At 37.1% G+C, this 19,601-nt stretch overlaps 1 protein-coding gene across 1 annotated transcript in view; it reads left to right on the forward strand.

Moving 5' to 3' along the window:
* Positions 1-19,601, forward strand: part of DIAPH1 (diaphanous related formin 1) — a 156,658-nt gene that overhangs the window by 83,977 nt on the left and 53,080 nt on the right. Inside the window, 3 exon segments of the mRNA XM_087960995.1 lie at positions 10,597-10,692; positions 11,058-11,152; positions 11,563-11,664. Coding sequence (XP_087817121.1) covers positions 10,597-10,692; positions 11,058-11,152; positions 11,563-11,664 — 293 coding nt within the window.

Genomic DNA, 19,601 nt, shown 5'->3' on the forward strand with positions numbered 1-19,601 from the left:
CAAGATAAGGCTAAGGAAGGATGCCTAATATCTCAGTGAGTATGTGAGTAAATAAGTTAATTCTCTCATAGGCCAAATTACTGTACATTATTTGGCTATTCTAATTAAAATTGGAAGCCAAAGAATCTTGTAGATAGTATTTATCCCAACAGTTTGCCTCACTTTGACAAGTATTTTCCTGTATATGTGGAAACTTCTTTATGAAGGAAATATCACTGAAAGTGAGTATGCAAAGATTGGATAAAACGTTTGAAAAAAGGTATTTTCCAATTTGCTTTAATATAGGTGAAATACCTCTTTTCAAATCATTAAAATAGCCATATTCTTTGTAAGGCTCATGCAGCTGCTGCGGTTGGTTGGGCATATGTGTACAATATAGCCACTTTGTTTTATTTCTGTTGTTGGTTCAGCACATGCGGACATAGGTAGTTTGAAACAGCTTTCTTGCAAGCTAGCAAAGATACAGCTGCTTTTATATTATGGGAAGAGGAACTTTGTTTACACCTTTTCCAGATGTTTTGCACAGCCTCATTCCAAATTGTCAAGAAAGAAGATGCAAATGAAATTGTTCCAATGCCATTGTATTTTTAAAAAAACATAAAATGTGAGACATTGAAGTAGAGAATTGCAGCAGAGACCCATATATTCATAATTAATTTCACTCCCCTATTTTCTTTCTAAAGACATTTTATTGGTAATCGGGTCAAAAAGAGCATACAAATGTTGATATAATTTGGTTTATGCTATAATAAATGATTGACTCATTTGCCATTATCAGCTGCATTGAAACAGGAGTGACAAATCTGTCAACAGCTATAACATTGGTTCATACAATTCATTTAAACTTGTTCACTTAAGGAATTGGTTTAATAAGTGAAGTTTGATTAATTTTGTTTGCAGAGTATAAATATCTTGTGTGAATCAACGTATTTCTGTAATTGAAAGTTTGAGTATATTGCATATTATACATTTGTCCATCTGTGAATAATCAAGGCTATCAATTTTTGATAATTGGACTGTAATTAGCATCTAAGTTGTTTTTGAAATACAGCTTTAAAATGCTCAAAAATACCCCTTATAAACTCTTCCAGATAGGCTATTATTTGTTTCCTAGTTCTGTGGCTCTCTTGCACTGATAAGGCATAATTTAAATCTATCTTTTCTTAAATTTCTTGCAGTGTGTTTTTCATCCACCAGATGTGCGCAGTTGAGTAATTTTGGCTCCGTTTCAGGGTTGTGATGTCAGAGCCACTGGATTGGAAGATGAGATCTCCTGACATTGTGTCATCAGGGTGGTGGCCATTTCCTCCCCTCCTTCCTCCCCCTTCTCCTGCCCCCTCCCTTTTCGCTGGCCTCATTTCTCTGGAACAAAGAAAACAAAGGGGGGTGTTCCTTTTCCTCTATTTGATTTTGCTTGGCTGCCAGAGCATTTTGTTATTCCATCTGTTTCTTTCTTTTTATAGTACATCTCCTATACCAGGAAGCTTTAACAGCATCCAGACTGTATTTTAGAGGGTAAAGTGTAATGAAAGAGATTTATCAGCTTTATCTATGGTGGTAGTAACAGAGAGTAAGGAGAGAGATCTAATCAGAACTTATAACACTTATGCAGATTTTCCATCTGGTACCACTTTTCCATATTCCATTATGGAATATATCACATTGAATTTTTATTCAAAGGGAAGTTTGCTTTTTAGCCTTCCATATAGTCGTGTTTTACTTAAATCCTGCATATCTATATAATGGTTTAGATTTATGACATTCTCAAGTTCACACTGCAAAATAAAATACGTAATTTTGCAATTTTCCTGGGTAATTCATGCAGGCTAAGTTGGGAAAATAAATTTAAATTTATTTTTGCAAATCCTAAATCTTCAGTAGAGCCATTTAATGCTGTCATATTGCTCATAAAAGTCTAAGCATTTTCAACTTGACCTACAGTTCTTAGCAAGAGTTTCCATGAGCTCATATCACTTTCCAAAACTGCTCTTGAAATATGACTATAGGAAAGCCAAAATTTGGAAGAATTTGTGGTAAAAAAATAGAATAGATATAAATCTGAGAGAGAGAGAGAGTAATTTTACAGATTTCTCATTTGCTAGCAGGCTTTCTTATTTCTATTGCAATGCATGCTTCTCAATCCTAAAGCATCTCAATGCCAAACCAGGTTTTTTTTAAGCACCAGATGGTGCTGTTGCCTTATTTTACTATTCTCTATCTTCCTTTGCCGCATTCAGCCATTTTAGGGAGGATGTTTGCCTTCTCTTTAGACTCCATTTTGTATTGATGGCGCAGAAAAAATAAAATTGAACAAGGGAGGAGTCTGCAGGAAGAATGAGCCATGCTGAGTCAAAGGCTGCTTTTATTTGATGGCTCTGCTTCCTGCTTTTTTCATGCTCACTCAGCAGACACAGGCCAGCAAGCAAGCTTTATTTCATGAAAAGTAGTGTTTGTGATCAGTAGCAGTTAAAAATTACATTTAGCCATACTGAACTATTTTTTCTATCTATTCAAGTCAATGCTGACAAATCAAGTAATGGTTGGTTTTCTTTTCATTCATATCTTTCAGGAAAATGATAACATGTCAGACTAAATCTGATACAGGTGAAACTCAAAAAATTAGAATATCGTGCAAAAGTTCATTTATTTCAGTAATGCAACTTAAAAGGTGAAACTAATATATGAGATAGACTCATTACATGCAAAGCAAGATAGTTCAAGCTGTGATTTGTCATAATTGTGATGATTATGGCTTACAGCTCATGAAAACCCCAAATCCACAATCTCAGAAAATTAGAATATTACATGCAATCAATAAAACAAGGATTGTACATAGAACAATATCGGACCTCTGAAAAGTATAAGCATGCATATGTACTCGGTACTTGGTTTGGGCCCCTTTTGCAGCAATTACTGCCTAAATGCAGCGTGGCATGGAAGCTTGTGGCACTGCTGAGGTGTTATGGAAGACCAGGATGCTTCAATAGCGGCCTTCAGCTCTACTGCATTGTTCGGTCTCATCTTTCTCTTGGCAGTGTCCCATAGATTCTCTATGGGGTTCAGGTCAGGGGAGTTTGCTGGCCAATCAAGCACAGTAATCCCACGGTCATTGAACCAGGTTTTGGTGCTTTTGGCAGTGTGGGCAGGTGCCAAGTCCTGCTGGAAAATGAAGTCAGCATCCCCATAAAGCTCGTCTGCGGAAGGAAGCATGAAGTGCTCCAAAATCTCCTGGTAGACCGCTGCGTTGACCCTGGACTTAATGAAGCACAGTGGACCAACACCAGCAGATGACATGGCTCCCCAAATCAACACAGACTGTGGAAACTTCACACTGGACTTCAAGCATCTTGCAGTGTGTGGCTCTCCATTCTTCCTCCAGACTCTGGGTCCTTGGTTTCCAAATGAGATGCAAAAGTTGTTCTCATCAGAAGAGGACTTTGGACCACTGAGCAACAGACCACTTCTGTTTTTCTTTAGTCCAGGTAAGATGCTTCTGATGTTGTTTGTTGTTCAGGAGCAGCTTGACAAGAGGAATTTCTATATAGCTTCTCCCCATTTGAAGCCCATGTCCAGGATCCATCTGTGTGTGGTGGCTCTTGATGCACTGACTCCAGCCTCAGTCCACTCCTTGTGAAAGTCCCCAACACTTTTGAATGGCCTTCTCCTGACAATCCTCTCCAGGCTGCGGTCATCCCTGCTGCTTGTGCACCTTCTTCTTCCACACTTTTCCCTTCCACATAACTTTCTATTAATGTGCTTTGATACAGCACTTTGGGAACATCCAACTTTGTTTGCAATTACCTTTTTTCCCCCAAATTTTTTTATTGATTTTTAAAAAACAAACATAAACAAAACACAAAACATGAAAAACATAAAACATCTTTTATGAAAGCAGCTTGATCCCGGGTTACATCTCTTCGTACAGACACAAATTCAAATTCATGTTCATTTTATATACCATTCCATATCTTATTACCATTCTACAATTTCTATATAGCTTCTCCCCTCTTTTACCTCTCTTAATTCTATTTTATTTATTTCATCTCAATTTAAATCATTATACTTATATCCTTTGTCTGTCCTGTTTCAGCTGTCTATTATCTTTTCTCATTAAAACAAAATTTCTCCTGTAATCACTGATTGGAGTATGACGCCTTTATATGTTTCCCCTAAATTTATAACACTTAGTATAATACATAACTTTCATTCGGATTCTGCTTAGTACATTCTAAAGCTACACACTATATTTTAAGAAAAGAAGAAATTATAAATATATAATATAATTAAAACAACAATCCATACCAGTTCAACTCTATCGTTAAAATTAATATTCATTTAAATCTTAAACATTTTACACATTACTTTTCAAATAAGTATCATGCTTCTATGGGAACACTTATAAATTTTGGGTAGTTACTTCCCTCCCATTTCACTTATATTTTGAAACATTGTATAATTAAAATGTTCCCATTCCTTCCTCATTCAATTCTCTCATTTATTTCATTTCATTTATTTTGTTCCAAAAAATTTCACTGAATTACACTGAGTATTTTATCCCATTTTATAATCATATGTTGTTGCAATTTTCTAACATTATTTCTAATACAAGAATACAATCTTATGTACCTTTGCAGAATCTCTTTTTCAATTATATTTTTACCCATTATCTCTGAATAAGTCCTGTTTCTTTACATCTTGTTCCAAACCTTTGTAGCTTCTCTTCCCTTCCTTTCTCCCTTGCTTCTTCACTCTGCCCTTTTTACCCCCTTGTCTCTCCACCTCCATTTCCCTCTTCTGTGTTCCTCTTTTCTGTTGCTTTCTAACATTATATCCACTTTTCACCTTATTTTTCCCTTTTTTGGTTGTTTTTTTAGGTCTTAAATTCTCCATTCTCTTTCCCCCCCTTTCCCCTTTCTTCCCCAGATAAAGTTACTTGTTCATTAAAGATGGCTTCTTCTTTGTCCCAATCTTCTCGTTGCACAGTCTTTTCTTGTATTTTCTCATAGGTACAGATCGCCATTTCTAAGAAATGAAAAATGGAGCCAAAAGAGCCCCTCCCTTCTTGTTCCTCTTCTTTATATTTTTTAAATTCCATTTTCAGTTCATCCACAAGTGATGCCATTGTAAAAAAAAATTTAAACAACCACCCAAGTGTTTTTAATCATTCAAATATAATTTCCAAGAGTCCCAAAGTCACCAAACAATCCAAATACACACAAGCTGTTTCATTTAACACGTTCTTCTTTTTTCACTTTCTCTTCCTGGGGTTACAATTTAGTTACAAAGTTCCAGTTAAAATGTATCTTTTAGAAGTCTTATTACGGTTTAACTTTAGATTCTTTTAAATTCCAAGCAGTCTCCTCCAGCCAAATCTTGCTCTTATTCTTTTCCTCTCCCTTCCCACTTACAGCAAAAAAAAAAAAAAAAGTTTTGTCCGGCATTTAATTTTCCAGTTTAATTACCTGCTGGTGCCAAAGCGGGTTTTTCCAGCAAAAAAAAAAAAAAAAAAAGTTTTTCAAGTGTTCAGAAATCTTTATTGTCCCCTTGGCATTTAATTTTCCAGTTTAATTACCTGCTGGTGCCAAAGCGGGTTTTTCCGATTTCTCATTCATCTGCTGTCAACGTAAGGAAGGAGAGAGAGAAAAAAAAAACTTTCCCTTTTCACTTTCATTCGCTGCTTCCGAATCTTCTTTGGGAGCGATGTATCTTTTTTGAAATTTAAATTCCAGGATACCTTAGTTGTTGCTTCTTATCCCGGTCAGCCAAAACTTTCACTTCTTAACTTCCTCCTGCACTTTCTTTTCCAGCTGAGCGCTTCTTTGAGGCAGCCATTTCTGACCGCCGCTCTTACCGCCTTCGGAAAAGGGAGTTTAGCCAGCTGAGGAGGAGAGGTGCGGCTCCCCTCAAACCCTGCTGGGTCTCCCCTGTCTTCACCACCTCTATGGGGTGGCTTAGCCCCGAAGCCAGCTGGCTCGGGGCACTCCAGCGGTGAGCCCAGGCAGAAACCGCACGCGATCGCGGATTCCTGCCTGCCGCCGAAGCCCTGCAAACCGGAACTCCTGCAATTACCTTTTGAGGCTTTCCCTCCTTATGGAGGGTGTTGATGGTTTTTTGCACAACTGTCAGGTCAGCAGTCTTTCCCATGATTGTGGTTCCTACTGAACCAGACTGAGAGACCAGGAACCCTTTGCAGATGTTATGGCTTAATTAGCTGATTAGAGTGAGACACTTTGAGCCTAGAATATTGAACCTGTTCACAATATTCTAATTTTCTGAGATTGTGGATTGGGGTTTTTATGAGCTATAAGACATAATCATCTCAATTATGACACATCATGGCTTGAACTATCTTGCTTTGCATGTAATGAGTCTATCTCATATATTAGTTTCTCCTTTTAAGTTGCATTACTGAAATAAATGAACTTTTGCACGATATTCTAATTTTTCGAGTTTCACCTGTATTTAGCTAATCGGGAAAAGTATGAATCATAGTGGGGATAGTATAAGGAAGCAACAAATAGACAGTAGTAATTGTCAGAAACAGATTATTGATAAGTTTTTGAAAGTAAAATATGGTTTTCCATGAATATGATGATATATTAATACATTGTTTTATTTAGTTTTGATATGTAATCTGAGCTCCCCTCTTCATGACACTGATTCATAGTTCAGGTTTTGCTATCAGGTAGAGCAGGGGTGTTAAACTTGATTTCATTGAGGGCTGCATCAGGGTTGTGTTTGACCTCAAGGAGGCATGGCCAGCTGGATGTCACTCATGTTGGGGGCGCCTGTGGGGACCCAAACACTCAGCCAGTGGCCTCCCATGCTGTTTTCAGCTGTGGTGGCCTCCTGCTATCCTCTGAGAGCAGCCTCCCGAGCTCCATTTTTGCTGGCAGAGATACCATGGGCCAGTCCTTCACTGTTTCCAGGGTAGCCCTGTGGGCCAAATGTAAGCACCTCACACGGGGTGCTTGTAAGTACCCCACAAATCCGGCCTGCAGGCCTTGAGTTTGACATCCCTGAGGTGGAGGGTATAGAGGCTCTTAATCTCTTCTTAATCAACTCGTCTTTCTAGCGTATTCCCGCAGGTACAGGCTCCCCTTTTCAGATCTTTGCATGATCAGCTGCATCTCCAGGGCACAGGCCCGCAGCTTGTATATCTTTGTTGATGGTGTTTTGCAATCTCTGTTTTGGACGCCCGCAGGATCAGCGGCCATTAACTTTTAATTTGTAAACAGTCTTGGCAACGGTGGAAGGTGCTGCTCTCTGGACATGTCCATACCAGCAGAGTCAGACTTCTCTCATCTTCTCTGTAAATGGTACTACACAAAATGCTGTTGAATGGGGTCATTTGTGATGTGATCAAGAATGGAGATGCCTGATATCCAATGGAGCATTCACATTTCCATAGCATAGAGATAGCTTTCAGTCCCTTTTTTTCTGCCCAGCCTTCAGTGCCATACAGTGCAACAGGGAGGATGGTTGTCTTGTAAATCTTAGATTTAAGATTGGTTGGCATTTGTCTGTCACATAACACACCAGTGAGTTCTCGCCAATGCATCCAGGCTGCATTCACCCTTGCTTGCACCTCACCATTGATATTGCCATTGCCTTGGGGATGGGATTCCAGATACCAAAAAGTATCCACCTTCTTTAGGTTTTCTCCATTGATTTGAAGCATTCCAGGGGTAGTAACAGTCTTTAAGTACTCAGTTTTCTTGATGTTGAGTGAAGTCCGAAATGGTTGAGGCGAACATTCCATGTTTGAACTTGTTGCTGTCTCCTCTTGTGGTGGAAGCAAGCATAACATCATCAGCATAGAGCATAGTCCAGGGTGAGCTCTGCTGTAGGTCATGGGTGAGGGTATCCATGACCAATATAAACAGAAGTGGTGGTAGTGCAGAACCTTGATGCATCCGTCACCAGGAATCTGTTGGAGAGACTAGCTGGGCATCTCACTTGGCTGCTGGTGTTCTTATATAGCATTTGACCCAGTCAATGAGTGTTTCAGGTACTCCGTGATCCCGGAGGGCATACCAGATCATTTGGTGCGGAACATGATCAAATGCCTTCTCCAGGTCTAGGAATGCCATATGTAGTGGTTGTCTCTTCTCATGGTGTTTCTCTATGAGCTGATGGGCTGCAAAGATTGCATCAGTTGTTTCACATCCTTTAACGAAGCCACATTGGTTGATGGTGCATTGGGTGATTCTGCGAATGCATTGATCAAAGATTCTCTCAAAGATCTTTATAGTATGAGACAGAAGGTGGATTGGGCACAGTCAGTTGGGTCACCCTTGTTCTTGAAAATGAGAACTGTTAATGCTTATTGACCAATCAGTTGGTACAGGGCCAGTGTTCGTTACAACATTGAAGAACTCAGCCAGATTATCCCTGTGTCTCACACTTCTTTTAGTTTCCAGAAGTCCGCAGGCAGATTGTCAGGTCCAGGGGCCTTCAGGTTCTTAATTCTGTCCACAGCATTATGGATTTCTTCAGTTATAAATGGAACGGATCCATGAGTTGGGATGCCTTCTGGAATTGGTGGGTAACACTGAGTCAAAATTCACTACTGCAATATTTGAGAGTGATCAGCTTATAGTGATAGCCAAAAACCCAGAGCGTTCTCAAACTATTGCTTCTTCATTATTGAATTTAACTTCAGGAACTTACTGTGACATGGACCTCAGGCATTATTTTCAGAAGAGCTGAATCTGCTTTCTCAAGTCTATTTCAGTCTCTCTCTAACTTAAAGATTTTTAAAAAATCTGTTAATGAGCCATGTTGTTTTCCTCTTGCCTTCATTAACTGATTTCAAAGGAGTAACCCTATCTTTTGGAGAGGGGGAAATAGAAGGCAGAACATAATTATTTCTTTGGAAATGACTGGACATAAAGCAGCAACTTAGGTGTGACACAGGCATTATTATATTAGCTGGTTAGTATAGATAACATGAGAAAAAATAATCCTTATTTAATCCATGAGAAATTGTGCTACATTTAATGAATGCATGAATTCCTAGTTACAGAAATCGGTCACTTCCTTTTCTTGTTAATATAATAAAGAGTACATATTCACATCTACCTACTAATATAGGATTTGTCACCTATAAAGCAATTGTTTTTCTATTATCATTCTTTTTCCTTCCTTTTCCCAACAAACAGCTGTGATAATATATTTAATAGGATTATATTCTACGCACTTGAAGTGGTAGATCAGGGGTGTCAAACTCTATTTCATTGAGGGCCGCATCAGGGTTGTGTTTGACCTCAGAACTGAGGGGGTGTGGGGTGTGGCCGGGGGCGTGGCCATGGTGGGTGTGACATGTGACTAGTGTTGGGGGCACCTGTGGTAACCAAGTGTTAAGGCAGGACCTCCTTGAAACTCTCCCTCATTCTCATAATCTTCCTTCTCTCCTTCCTTCCTTCTTTCCTTCCTTCCTTCTCTCCTTCCTTCCTTCCTTCCTTCTTCTCCTTTCCTTATTTTTCCTTCCTTGATTTCTTTCCATCTTCCCTTCTTTGTCTTTGCTTTTGCCTTTCCTTTTTCCCTTTCTCCTTTCCTGTCCTGTCTTGCCTGCTCAAATGCAAAAGGGAAAACGTTTATCCTTTTTTTGATAGCTCTTTGCCAGCAAAAAACCCCGCACCCCATTTTTGGCTTGGACGACTTCCTGCAACTCTCTGCCAGAGAAAATGGAGCTCGGGGGGGTGCGCCCCCTTGAGCTCCATTTTCGCTAGCAGAGGCACTGCAGGCCGGTCCTTTGCTGTTTCCAGGCTGGCCCCATGGGCCAGATCTAAACACCCTGTGGCCTTGAGTTTGGTACCTCTGTGGTAGATTGTGATTCATAAAAGTTTGTGTGATAATATATGTATTGCTCTTCAGAGTGTGACAAGGCAATTTCTAATAACTATGGTCACCACTAGTGTCATTCTTAATGAACTGGTAAATCTGTTGCCTATCATTTGCCTATCTCAGGACAGGTCCGAACTCAGATATCAATAAGTTTTATCATATATTTCCTGTGCATAGAAAATTATACTATTCACAATGGAATGGTTCCCTCTGTAGTTTTCTCCATGAAGGGAATATTTTTATCCACAGGGACAGTTCACTTTTTATATTCCTGGCTTCGTACCACTATTGCAGGTCATCTTGGAAATTACTTGTGATTCTAATGCCTCTAGTTGATATATCTTCCATTTTGTACCTTAAGCCAAGATCCTATTTTCTAACATTACAGTGCCTCCTTTTTTCTATAAGGCTTATATCCTATCTAAATCTCTTATCTAAAACTTATCCATATTTTCTTATCTCTTTGTGAAAGGTTCGTAGCATAGTCCTTTAAGTATGAGCATATAAATGGATCAGTTATTGCTTTGAAATAATAAATGGAGGGATTACATGTTGTTTTGTTTTGTGAGGGGAAGTTTGAAAGATACTTCCTGATATTGGATATTATAGCAGGCATACTATATCTCTTTATCCTTCTTAAAATCCTTTCAGTGATTAAGGGATAATCTGAATTTCTTTGAGAGCTTGGTAATTATGGACAGTTCTGTTGAAATTATCTGGATCACAAAGATCTTTAATTCTTCACAGCAAAAAAGCAACCTGAGAGTGGAGAGGAAAAGAACCAAGCTAAGAAGAAAGTCAAGGAGCTGAGAGTGCTAGATTCAAAAAATGCTCAGAATCTTTGTGAGTATGATTTGATATGATTACGGAGAAATTTCTATCAATGAAAACAATTAATCAGTGGAACAGCTTGCTTCCAGAAGTTGTAAGTGCTCCATTAACTGGAGGTTTTAAGAAGAGACTGGATAGTCAGTTGTCTGGATTGGTATAGGTTCTTCTGCTCAAACGGGTTGGATTAGAAGACCTCCAATGACCCCTCCACTGTTATTCTGTAATTCTGCTGGGAAAGTTTGCCTAAGTTACCTGTGAAAACTTTCAGAAATTATTGGAAGGCAGGAAGGAAAAGTCAGGAAAGGTAAATTTCTCTGATTTTAATATTTGGATATGCCAATAATTTGGTTAATTGTGCTTCTCTTTAAATGTGGCAGCAATTTTTTTGGGCTCCTTTCGCTTGCCTTATGAGGAAATCAAGAATGCCATCTTGGAAGTAAATGAAGCTGTGTTGACTGAATCCATGGTACAGGTGAGAAAGACTAGAGTGTGTGATCATATTTTCTCTTTAGAGTGCAAGTCTGCACTGCTAGTATCCATTAAGTTGAACTCAATCTCCAGTAGTTCTGGAAACTGAAAAGCATTTATTTTGCTATCCAGGATTGTAAGAACAGAGAGAGATTGTCAAGAACTGGCAGCCCCAAGGTTTCTGTTTGATAGGTCATACATTGTTCAGATTTGGGTATATAATAATCAGGATATTTTATGCTGTCATTTAATTCCTTGTATTTGAATATTTGCTATTTAGAGGCATATCAAATTATGTCAAAGGAGTTCCATAGTTTGAAAGACACATCCTTAGACTAGTTTTTTCTAGGTCAATATTATCATATTTATTAGAAGCTATTCCAAGCAACTGTATCTTTTTAACTTCTTTCTCAGAATCTGATTAAGTTAATGCCTGAAGCAGACAAATTGAAGATGATTGCAGGACTGAAAGAAGAATATAATGAACTAGCTGAGTCTGAGCAATTTGGAATTGTGGTAAGTGATTATCCATTGTAGAAGAGGAATCATATCTTTTTCAGAAAAGAAATAACAAGCACATACAATGTAAGTTTGTCCCTTTTATTTTTTCAGACAGTCTGTCACATCATTTGCTAGGATGACCCACTGTTGTGTCTACTACGTTATATTAAATGCTTCATTTTTTTCTTAGCTTTGAATATAGTCCTTATGTTCTACCCTACATGTCTCCTGAGTTATTTGAAATTCTAAAATTTTCATTTGTGCTCTAGTCTAGACAGAAAAAAATGAAATTCTGATTTTAGGATTTGCTGATTAGATTTATTTGTTGCTATAAAAATGGCTAGTATATATTAAGTATGCAAAACCAAAAAGTTGAGGTTGTAACTTTATTCCCTTTATTCTACTGCCCTGAAGAGTTGGAAGCTTTTTTCTTCTTTTTTCCCCTTTATGCCCTTTTTTCCTTCCCCCACTTTATTTTTCTTTACTTTCACTTATATGTTATAGAAATATACATTTTGTCCTTCACACTTCTGAAGCTTAAACAATAAGGGAAGGAGTATACTGCTATTCAAGGGGAAATTTTAACAGAAATGGAATGGTCCAACGCCCTACTCAAAAGGAGACTCTACACCATTCCAAACAAAAAAGTGTAAAAACCTTCAATAAAGGAGCACCCACAACTTCAGGAGGCAAAACATTCCATAAGATAGAAGGAGATTGGAAGAAGGAATTGGGGATCCAGTTTGAAAGCGAGAAGAGTAAGAAGAATAGAAGAATAGAAAGTAGCAGAAGGAAAGTGGAAAGTAAAGCTGAGATTTGGAGGAGGAGAGAGGAACACATAGCAGAACTATATTGAAGGACATGTTTGACAGTGAATGACTAAGTGAATGACTAAGTAAGACCATTGGACTACCTATTAAGCTTAAATTAAGAGAAGTCAAGAGACTTTGGAAAAAACATATTCATATTCTGTCTGCTTATTGTAATTAAAAAAAGTTATATATTACTCATATGCAGTTATAGATACAATTATATATTTATATTGAAGTATCTATACTATTTTCAAATTTGTATATATTTAATTTATAATTGTATTCTTTCTAATAGAGATATTGATTAATTAGATTACTAGATTGATAAGATTGTAATAGACAAATTACTGTTGAATTATTTATTTACTGAACTATTAATGAATTATTACTTAACATAATTATTATTCAATAGAATTAAATAACTCTTAGTATATAGACTAAAAGGAATTAAGTAATATATATAAGATTAGAGCTTTATGAGGAAGTTGGAGTGAGAAATAAATATCTGTGGTATTTGTATGCTTTGTGATCTGTAGAGATATAGTGAAACTGAAAGATTTAAGTAGTTAAATAATAAGGAGAACCTAAGAGGTTGGGTTAATTTGCTAGACAGAAGAAGACAATTAAAATAAAAAGTAGAGAAATCAGTAGGGAAAAGAGACTGATATAAGCTAACTCTTAAATAAAATATAAAGTGGATGGTACTGTGGGCAGAAATAAACAGAAGCCTTAGAAATACGACAAGTGCCATAACAACAAAGAAGACAACATCTAATCCATCATTGACAGTTTCATCACCAGCTGGCCAAAAGACGATTGAGGGAATGTTGGGTGCGGAAAAACAAAGCGCAACATCTAATATACAGACAATACAGACAGTGCTGTTGGCAATTCAAGAAACCATGATGAAGATGCAGGAAAACATGTCAAAGAACCATGTGGAAATGAAAGGGGACATTAATAAATTAGAAGCCAAAGTAGATACGATACAACAAGCCATTGAGAAGAATGAACAATACAGGTGGTGGATATTAGATCAGAACAAAATGAGAAGAAATTGGAATTAGTGGACAAAAAAATGTTGACAATGAACAAGGAATTAGAGGAACAAATTATTCATTTGGAGATGGATCATGCAGCGTTCTACTTGAGGTTCCAGAATGTTATGGAAAGCAAAGAGGAAGACCTGGGTATCATTATGGCGGAGCTAATTGCACAAACACTACAGAGAGACAGACAAGAGAGCCTGCTAGAAATTGTTGAAGTCTACAGAATTCATACCAGTTACGCAAGACATAATAGACTACCACGTTAGATTTGCTAGACAAAAAGTAAGGGACATAATATATTAAGATGATGAGAGATGAACTTCTGATATATAAAGACAAAGAGATACAAACCTTACGCAAGGACTACCACGTTAGATTTGCTAGACAAAAAGTAAGGGACATAATATATTAAGATAATGAGAGATGAACTTCTGATATATAAAGACAAAGAGATACAAACCTTAAAACAGATCCCAAATAAAGTAAGAGAACAGAGAAGAAACTGTAAATTCCTTGCAACACAACTGATTAAGAGAAATATAATGTTTCGGTGGCTAATTCCAGAAGAGATGTTGGTACAGTGGCAGGAGAAGAGGATTAGGATAGACAATCTGGATAAGGCACAGGATTTGTATGACCAAATTGTGGGAGTGGAACAAGAAAGTAGTAGCAAGGAAGAACTGGAGGCTGGAAGCCAAGAAAATCAGCAACAGGAATTAGGAGAAACAGAACAAGGAGGAGGAAGTAAAGAAGAAACCAAACAAGGGGAGAAAGAAGGAAGATTAAGAACACGCCCACAAAGGGGCATAAAAATTAATAGAAGACAGATACCAAGTTGTAAGCAGGACGATGGAAGTAGAAATTAGGTTAATATTGTTAAATATTAATGGATTTAATTCACCCACCAAAAGAAAACAAATACTAACAAGACTGGTAAAACAAAAAGTAGAAATAGAATAGAATACCTTTATTGTCATTGCATTCTACAAATACAATGAAATTTGAAAGCTAATCCAGCACAGTGTCCCAAACACCGCATCACAATCACACTAGAGTATTTAAAAATTAAAATAATTAAAATAATAATTAAAAACCTAGTCTAAAACCTATCTAAAACATATAATAAGTTAGATAGTTTAAAAATGCCACTTATATGCATAGGGCTAAATCACATATGCATTGTTTGATTCAAGACAATTATTGCCTTGGAAAAGAAACTGTTTGTCAGGCTGTGCTCCATTCAACATCCAAGAAAGAAATACTTAGACTCTTTTAGTTAGAGAAAAGATATCTTTTACTGGAAATGAAGTGGTAGCTACAGTAGAATTCTGAATCTGAGGAATTAGGCGCGTAAATCACATATACAAAGCGATGGAATTGTTCCCACCCCCAATAGTTCAAATGGTTCTTCCAATTAAAAGTTGTGAATATCATCATGTGGACATCTTCAGGTGGTGATGAAGTTTCTGTCCGTTGACCTTGGCATACTTTGATAAAGGTTTGCAGCTGCGCAGAGGAAAGAAAGCTAAGCAAGAAATAGAAACCTAAGCAGAATGCACTCTCCCCCCTCCTCAGTTTATACAATGCTAAGTTTTACCACCTCCTGCTCGCTTCCCATACTTGTCCCCCCTCCTCCCCCCGTTACTTATGGCAGCCAAAAGATGCAAAGCAGAAGTAGAAGATCTTGAAGGCTGACATTGTTTCGCAGTCTATTAGTCCTCATTTTAAGACACCTATAACGCCTCCCTGATGGTAACAGTTCAAAATATGAATGTCCAGGATGAGAACGGTCTGTGGAGATTTTTAGTGCTCTAGAGAGGAGTTTGGTCTTTGCAATCTCTTCCAAAGAAGAAAGAGCAACTGATGATTTTTTTGTGCTGTGTTTATAACTCTCTGGAGCATCTTCTTATCCAGTACAGAGCATCCAGCATACCACAACGTTGGGCCTTCTTTGCAGTGGCCATAGTGTGGACTGACCAAGTAAGGTTGTCAGAAATATGAGTTCCTAGAAATTAGTGTTAGTGGGACAAGAGGGAGTGCAGTCGTAGGTGTAGAGTAAATACAAAAGGGGGCTCAGCACACAACCCTGTGGAGAGCCAGTGCTGAGAGCAAGAGTGGAGGAAAAATAGCTGCCAATCCTAACAGTTTGGGGTCTGTTAGTAAGAAAGTCCTTTATCCAACAGCAGATGTGAGAGGAGAGGCCCATTTCTAGTAACTTCTTAATCAGTATATCTGGAATGATGGTATTAAAAGCTGAGCTGTAATCAACGAAAAGCATCCTTACATAGCTCCCACTATGCTCCAGATGTTTCAGTGCAACATGGAGAGCCATGGCAATAGCATCTTCTGTGGATCTGTTATTCCAATAGGCAAACTGGTATGGGTCAAGGTTTGATGGGAGGCAATCCTGTATATATTTTAAGACCAGTCTTTCAAAACACTTCATAATTATGGGTATGAGAGCTACTGGTCTATAGTCATTTAAAGTATCAGGAGAGGGCTTTTGGGGAACTGGAATAATAATGGAAGTTTTGAGACAAGACGGAACAATGGCTTGTGTAAGAGAAAGGTTAAAAATATTTGTAAACACACCTGCAAGCTGGTCAGCACATGCTTTAAGTACCTTCCCAGGTATCCCATCAGGGCCACCAGCCTTTTTCACATTCACTGCTCTAAGCTTCACATCATACTCTTGTACTGTGAACAGTTGAGTACCGGTGGTTTGTAGAGGCAGTGTGTTCAAAGACCTATTCAGTTCGAATCGGGCAAAGAAGCAGTTCAATTCTTCTGCCAGTGATGCATCTTTTATTGATTGATATGGGGTTGCTGCCCCTGTAATTAGTGATGTGTTTAATTCCCTGCCAGGCCCTTATGTGCCTACAAGAAATACACATTAAAGAACAATATTGGAAATGTTGAGAATACCCAAAATTAGGAAGATTATACACAGCCCTGGCAGAAAGAAACAGAGAGGAATAGGAATATATATCAAAGAAGAAATTAAGGCAGTAGAAAAATATGCTGATACGAATGGAAGAGTTTGATGATTGAATTAGAGATATGTCAGAAACAAATGTTATTAGTTACAATCTATGCCCCAAATGAAAACCAAAGTGAATTTTACAGCAAATTACATGAAAAAAAATCAGAAATTGGACAAAGAAATATATGTATAGTTGGGGATTACAATGTGGTGGTAGACATAAAAAAGACTATATTAGCAACACAAAAAAGCAAAAGGAAAGGAAAACTCTGCCAACATCCTTCTTTGATATGATACAGGAATTAAATTTGTTAGATCAGTGGAGGAGAGTAAAAAGGAATATACTTTCTATTCGAATCCGCATAAGTCATGGTCCCGATTAGATATGATATGGATGAATGTAGAAATAGGAAATGAGCTAGAAACAATAGAAATTATGACAAATGTATGGGCAGACCATAACCCCCTAAAGATAATTTGGAAAAGAAGGAAAAAAATAAGGAGAAGATGGACGTTGAATTCCCAAATTGTAAAAGAAAAAGAATATGTGACAAAAATTAAAAAAGAAATGGAATTATTCTTTAAGGAAAACACAATTCAACAAACATCACTGCAGACATTATGGGATACAGCAAAAGTGTATTTGAGGGGAATAACAATAGCCTATATGGCAAAAAGAAATAAAGAAAGATGGCAGAAACAAACTCAGTTACAGGAGATTAAAAAGTTAGAAATTAGACTACAAAGAACACCACAAGATGAGAAAATGAGGGGAGAAATGATTTTAGCCAAATATAAATTGAATGTGATAAATCAGAAAGAAAGGGCAAAGGACTTGAAAATTGTGAAACACAACTTTTTTGAATATGCTAACAAGCTAGGGAGATAGTTAGCCCATAAATTAAAAATAGAATGGGAGAAAAGGCTTATACAGGAGTTAAGAGATGATAATGGAAATTTACAACATCAAATAGTAGAAAAGAAGAATAGTGCAGAATTATTTTGAAGGATTGTACAAAGAGGAAAAGGTGAATAAAGATAATATAGAACAATACCTGAAAGAGAACGGGCTACCAGAAATAAGAGAGGAACAGAGAGAAATGTTAAATAAAGAGATAACAGCTATAGAATTGGGGATGGCAGTGCAAAACAGAAAAACAACAAAACTCCAGGCCCTGATGGACTCCCTGCAGAAATTTATAAATGTCTATATGAATGTTTTGAACCTGTGAGGTTAGATCTGTATAATGATGTATTGGAACATGCTAAATTACCCAAATCATGGACTGAAGCATATATTTCGTTAATCCCCAAAGAAGATATGGACCACAAACAAATTAAAAATTATAGGCCAATCTCATTTTGAATGCAGATTATAAAATTTTTACTACAATAATATCTGAAAGGTTGAAAATAGTATTGAATGAAATAATACACTCAGATCAGAATGGTTTTCTATCTTCCAGACAGATAAAAAATTAATACGAGAATAGTGTGAAATGTACTAGAATATTATGAGGCCCACCCGGAAAAGCAGGCAGCACTAATCTTGGATGCTCAGAAAGCATTTGACAATCTTAATTGGCAGTTTTTAATTCAACAGGTGAAGAACATAGGAAAATTTGGAAAAATGATAGGTACAATATATTCAAACCAAAAAGCCAGGGTGATCATAAATGGAGAGAGCACTGAGATGTTTAAAATAATGAAAGGAGTGTGGCAGGATGTTCAATGTTACCTCTACTTGTTATCTTAATGCTAGAGGTGCTTTTACTCCAGATCAGATAAAATATGGAAATAGGAGGACTGAGGATTAAAGGAGAGGAATATAAGGTATAGGCATTTGCGGATGACTTGGTGTTTTTTATTGAAGAACCAATTGAGACAGGGAATAATTTGTTACAAGAATTAGATATAGGGCAGTAGCAGGATTAAAAATTAACAAAGAAAAAACAAAAATATTAGCCAAAAATTTGAAAGAAAAACAAAAAGAGCTAGAAGGAAAGATGGGATTGCAAATTGTAAAAAAGATCAAATATCAGTTCTAATGTGGGTAAAGGAGTAGATAAATTTAAAAAATAAAAGAATTTTAGCAATCGAGGGTCATGACCTACAAGCAGGGTGGCATGCCTTTCTATGGGACAAAAAATAAGACTCATTCATACTTTCACAGACAAGGGAATTTTCTTATAAGGGAATCAATAATAAAAACATGGGAAAAAGTAAAAAGAAAACATATGAAATTACCGAGTTGGGTCTCACCTATGGAAGCAATATTATATCCAAACAAGGGATACAAAGAAAACGATTAGATACGAAGAATTATTAGATAACCAGGAAACCTAAAAATAACTGAAGAATTAAAAGAACGGGGTATAATTGTAGATTGCTGGTCATACCTACAAATTCAGACAAAATTTAGAAAGGATTTAGAAGAACATGGGATTGAAAAAGATTTACAACAGTTTTAGACCAAATTTTGACAGGCAAAGAGGGAAACAAGAATGTATAATTATTTATTGCAAGTGGAATTGGAAGAAGAGATAGTGAAAGGCCCAATGATTGCCTGGGCAAGGAAAGTAGGTCATAATATAAAATTAGACGACTGGGAAAGAATACGGATTAAAAATTGTAAATTAACATTGTCAACAGCATGCAAAGAAAATCCATACAAAATGTTCTATAGATGGCATTTAGCCCCAGCAAGACTAGCTAGAATATATCCGAATACAAAATCAGAATGTTGGAAATGTAAACAAAAAGAGGGAACATTTTTTCATATGCCCAGAAGCTAAAAAATACTGGATGAGGACACAAAGATGGTTATAAGAAATTATAGAACACCAATTAGAACTTCAACCTGAAATATTTTTATTAGGAATAATTAAGGGAAAATTTAGCAAGTCTATCCAATACATCATTATACATATTATAACGGCAGTGAGGGTAGCTTTCGCACAGGGCTAGAAAACAGAAAAGATACCATCCAAAGAGAATCAGATACAAAAGATAATGGACTGTGCGGAGATGGATAAACTCACAGCAGAATTAAAAGGCATGGACAAATTGGACTATTATGTGGTTTGGGACAGGTGGTATAAATGGGTA

The sequence above is a fragment of the Notechis scutatus genome, chromosome 3, assembly GCF_049901735.1.
Source record: "Notechis scutatus isolate UNSWTSFEM ecotype Mainland chromosome 3, rNotScu1.2, whole genome shotgun sequence".
Taxonomy (NCBI): domain Eukaryota; kingdom Metazoa; phylum Chordata; class Lepidosauria; order Squamata; family Elapidae; genus Notechis; species Notechis scutatus.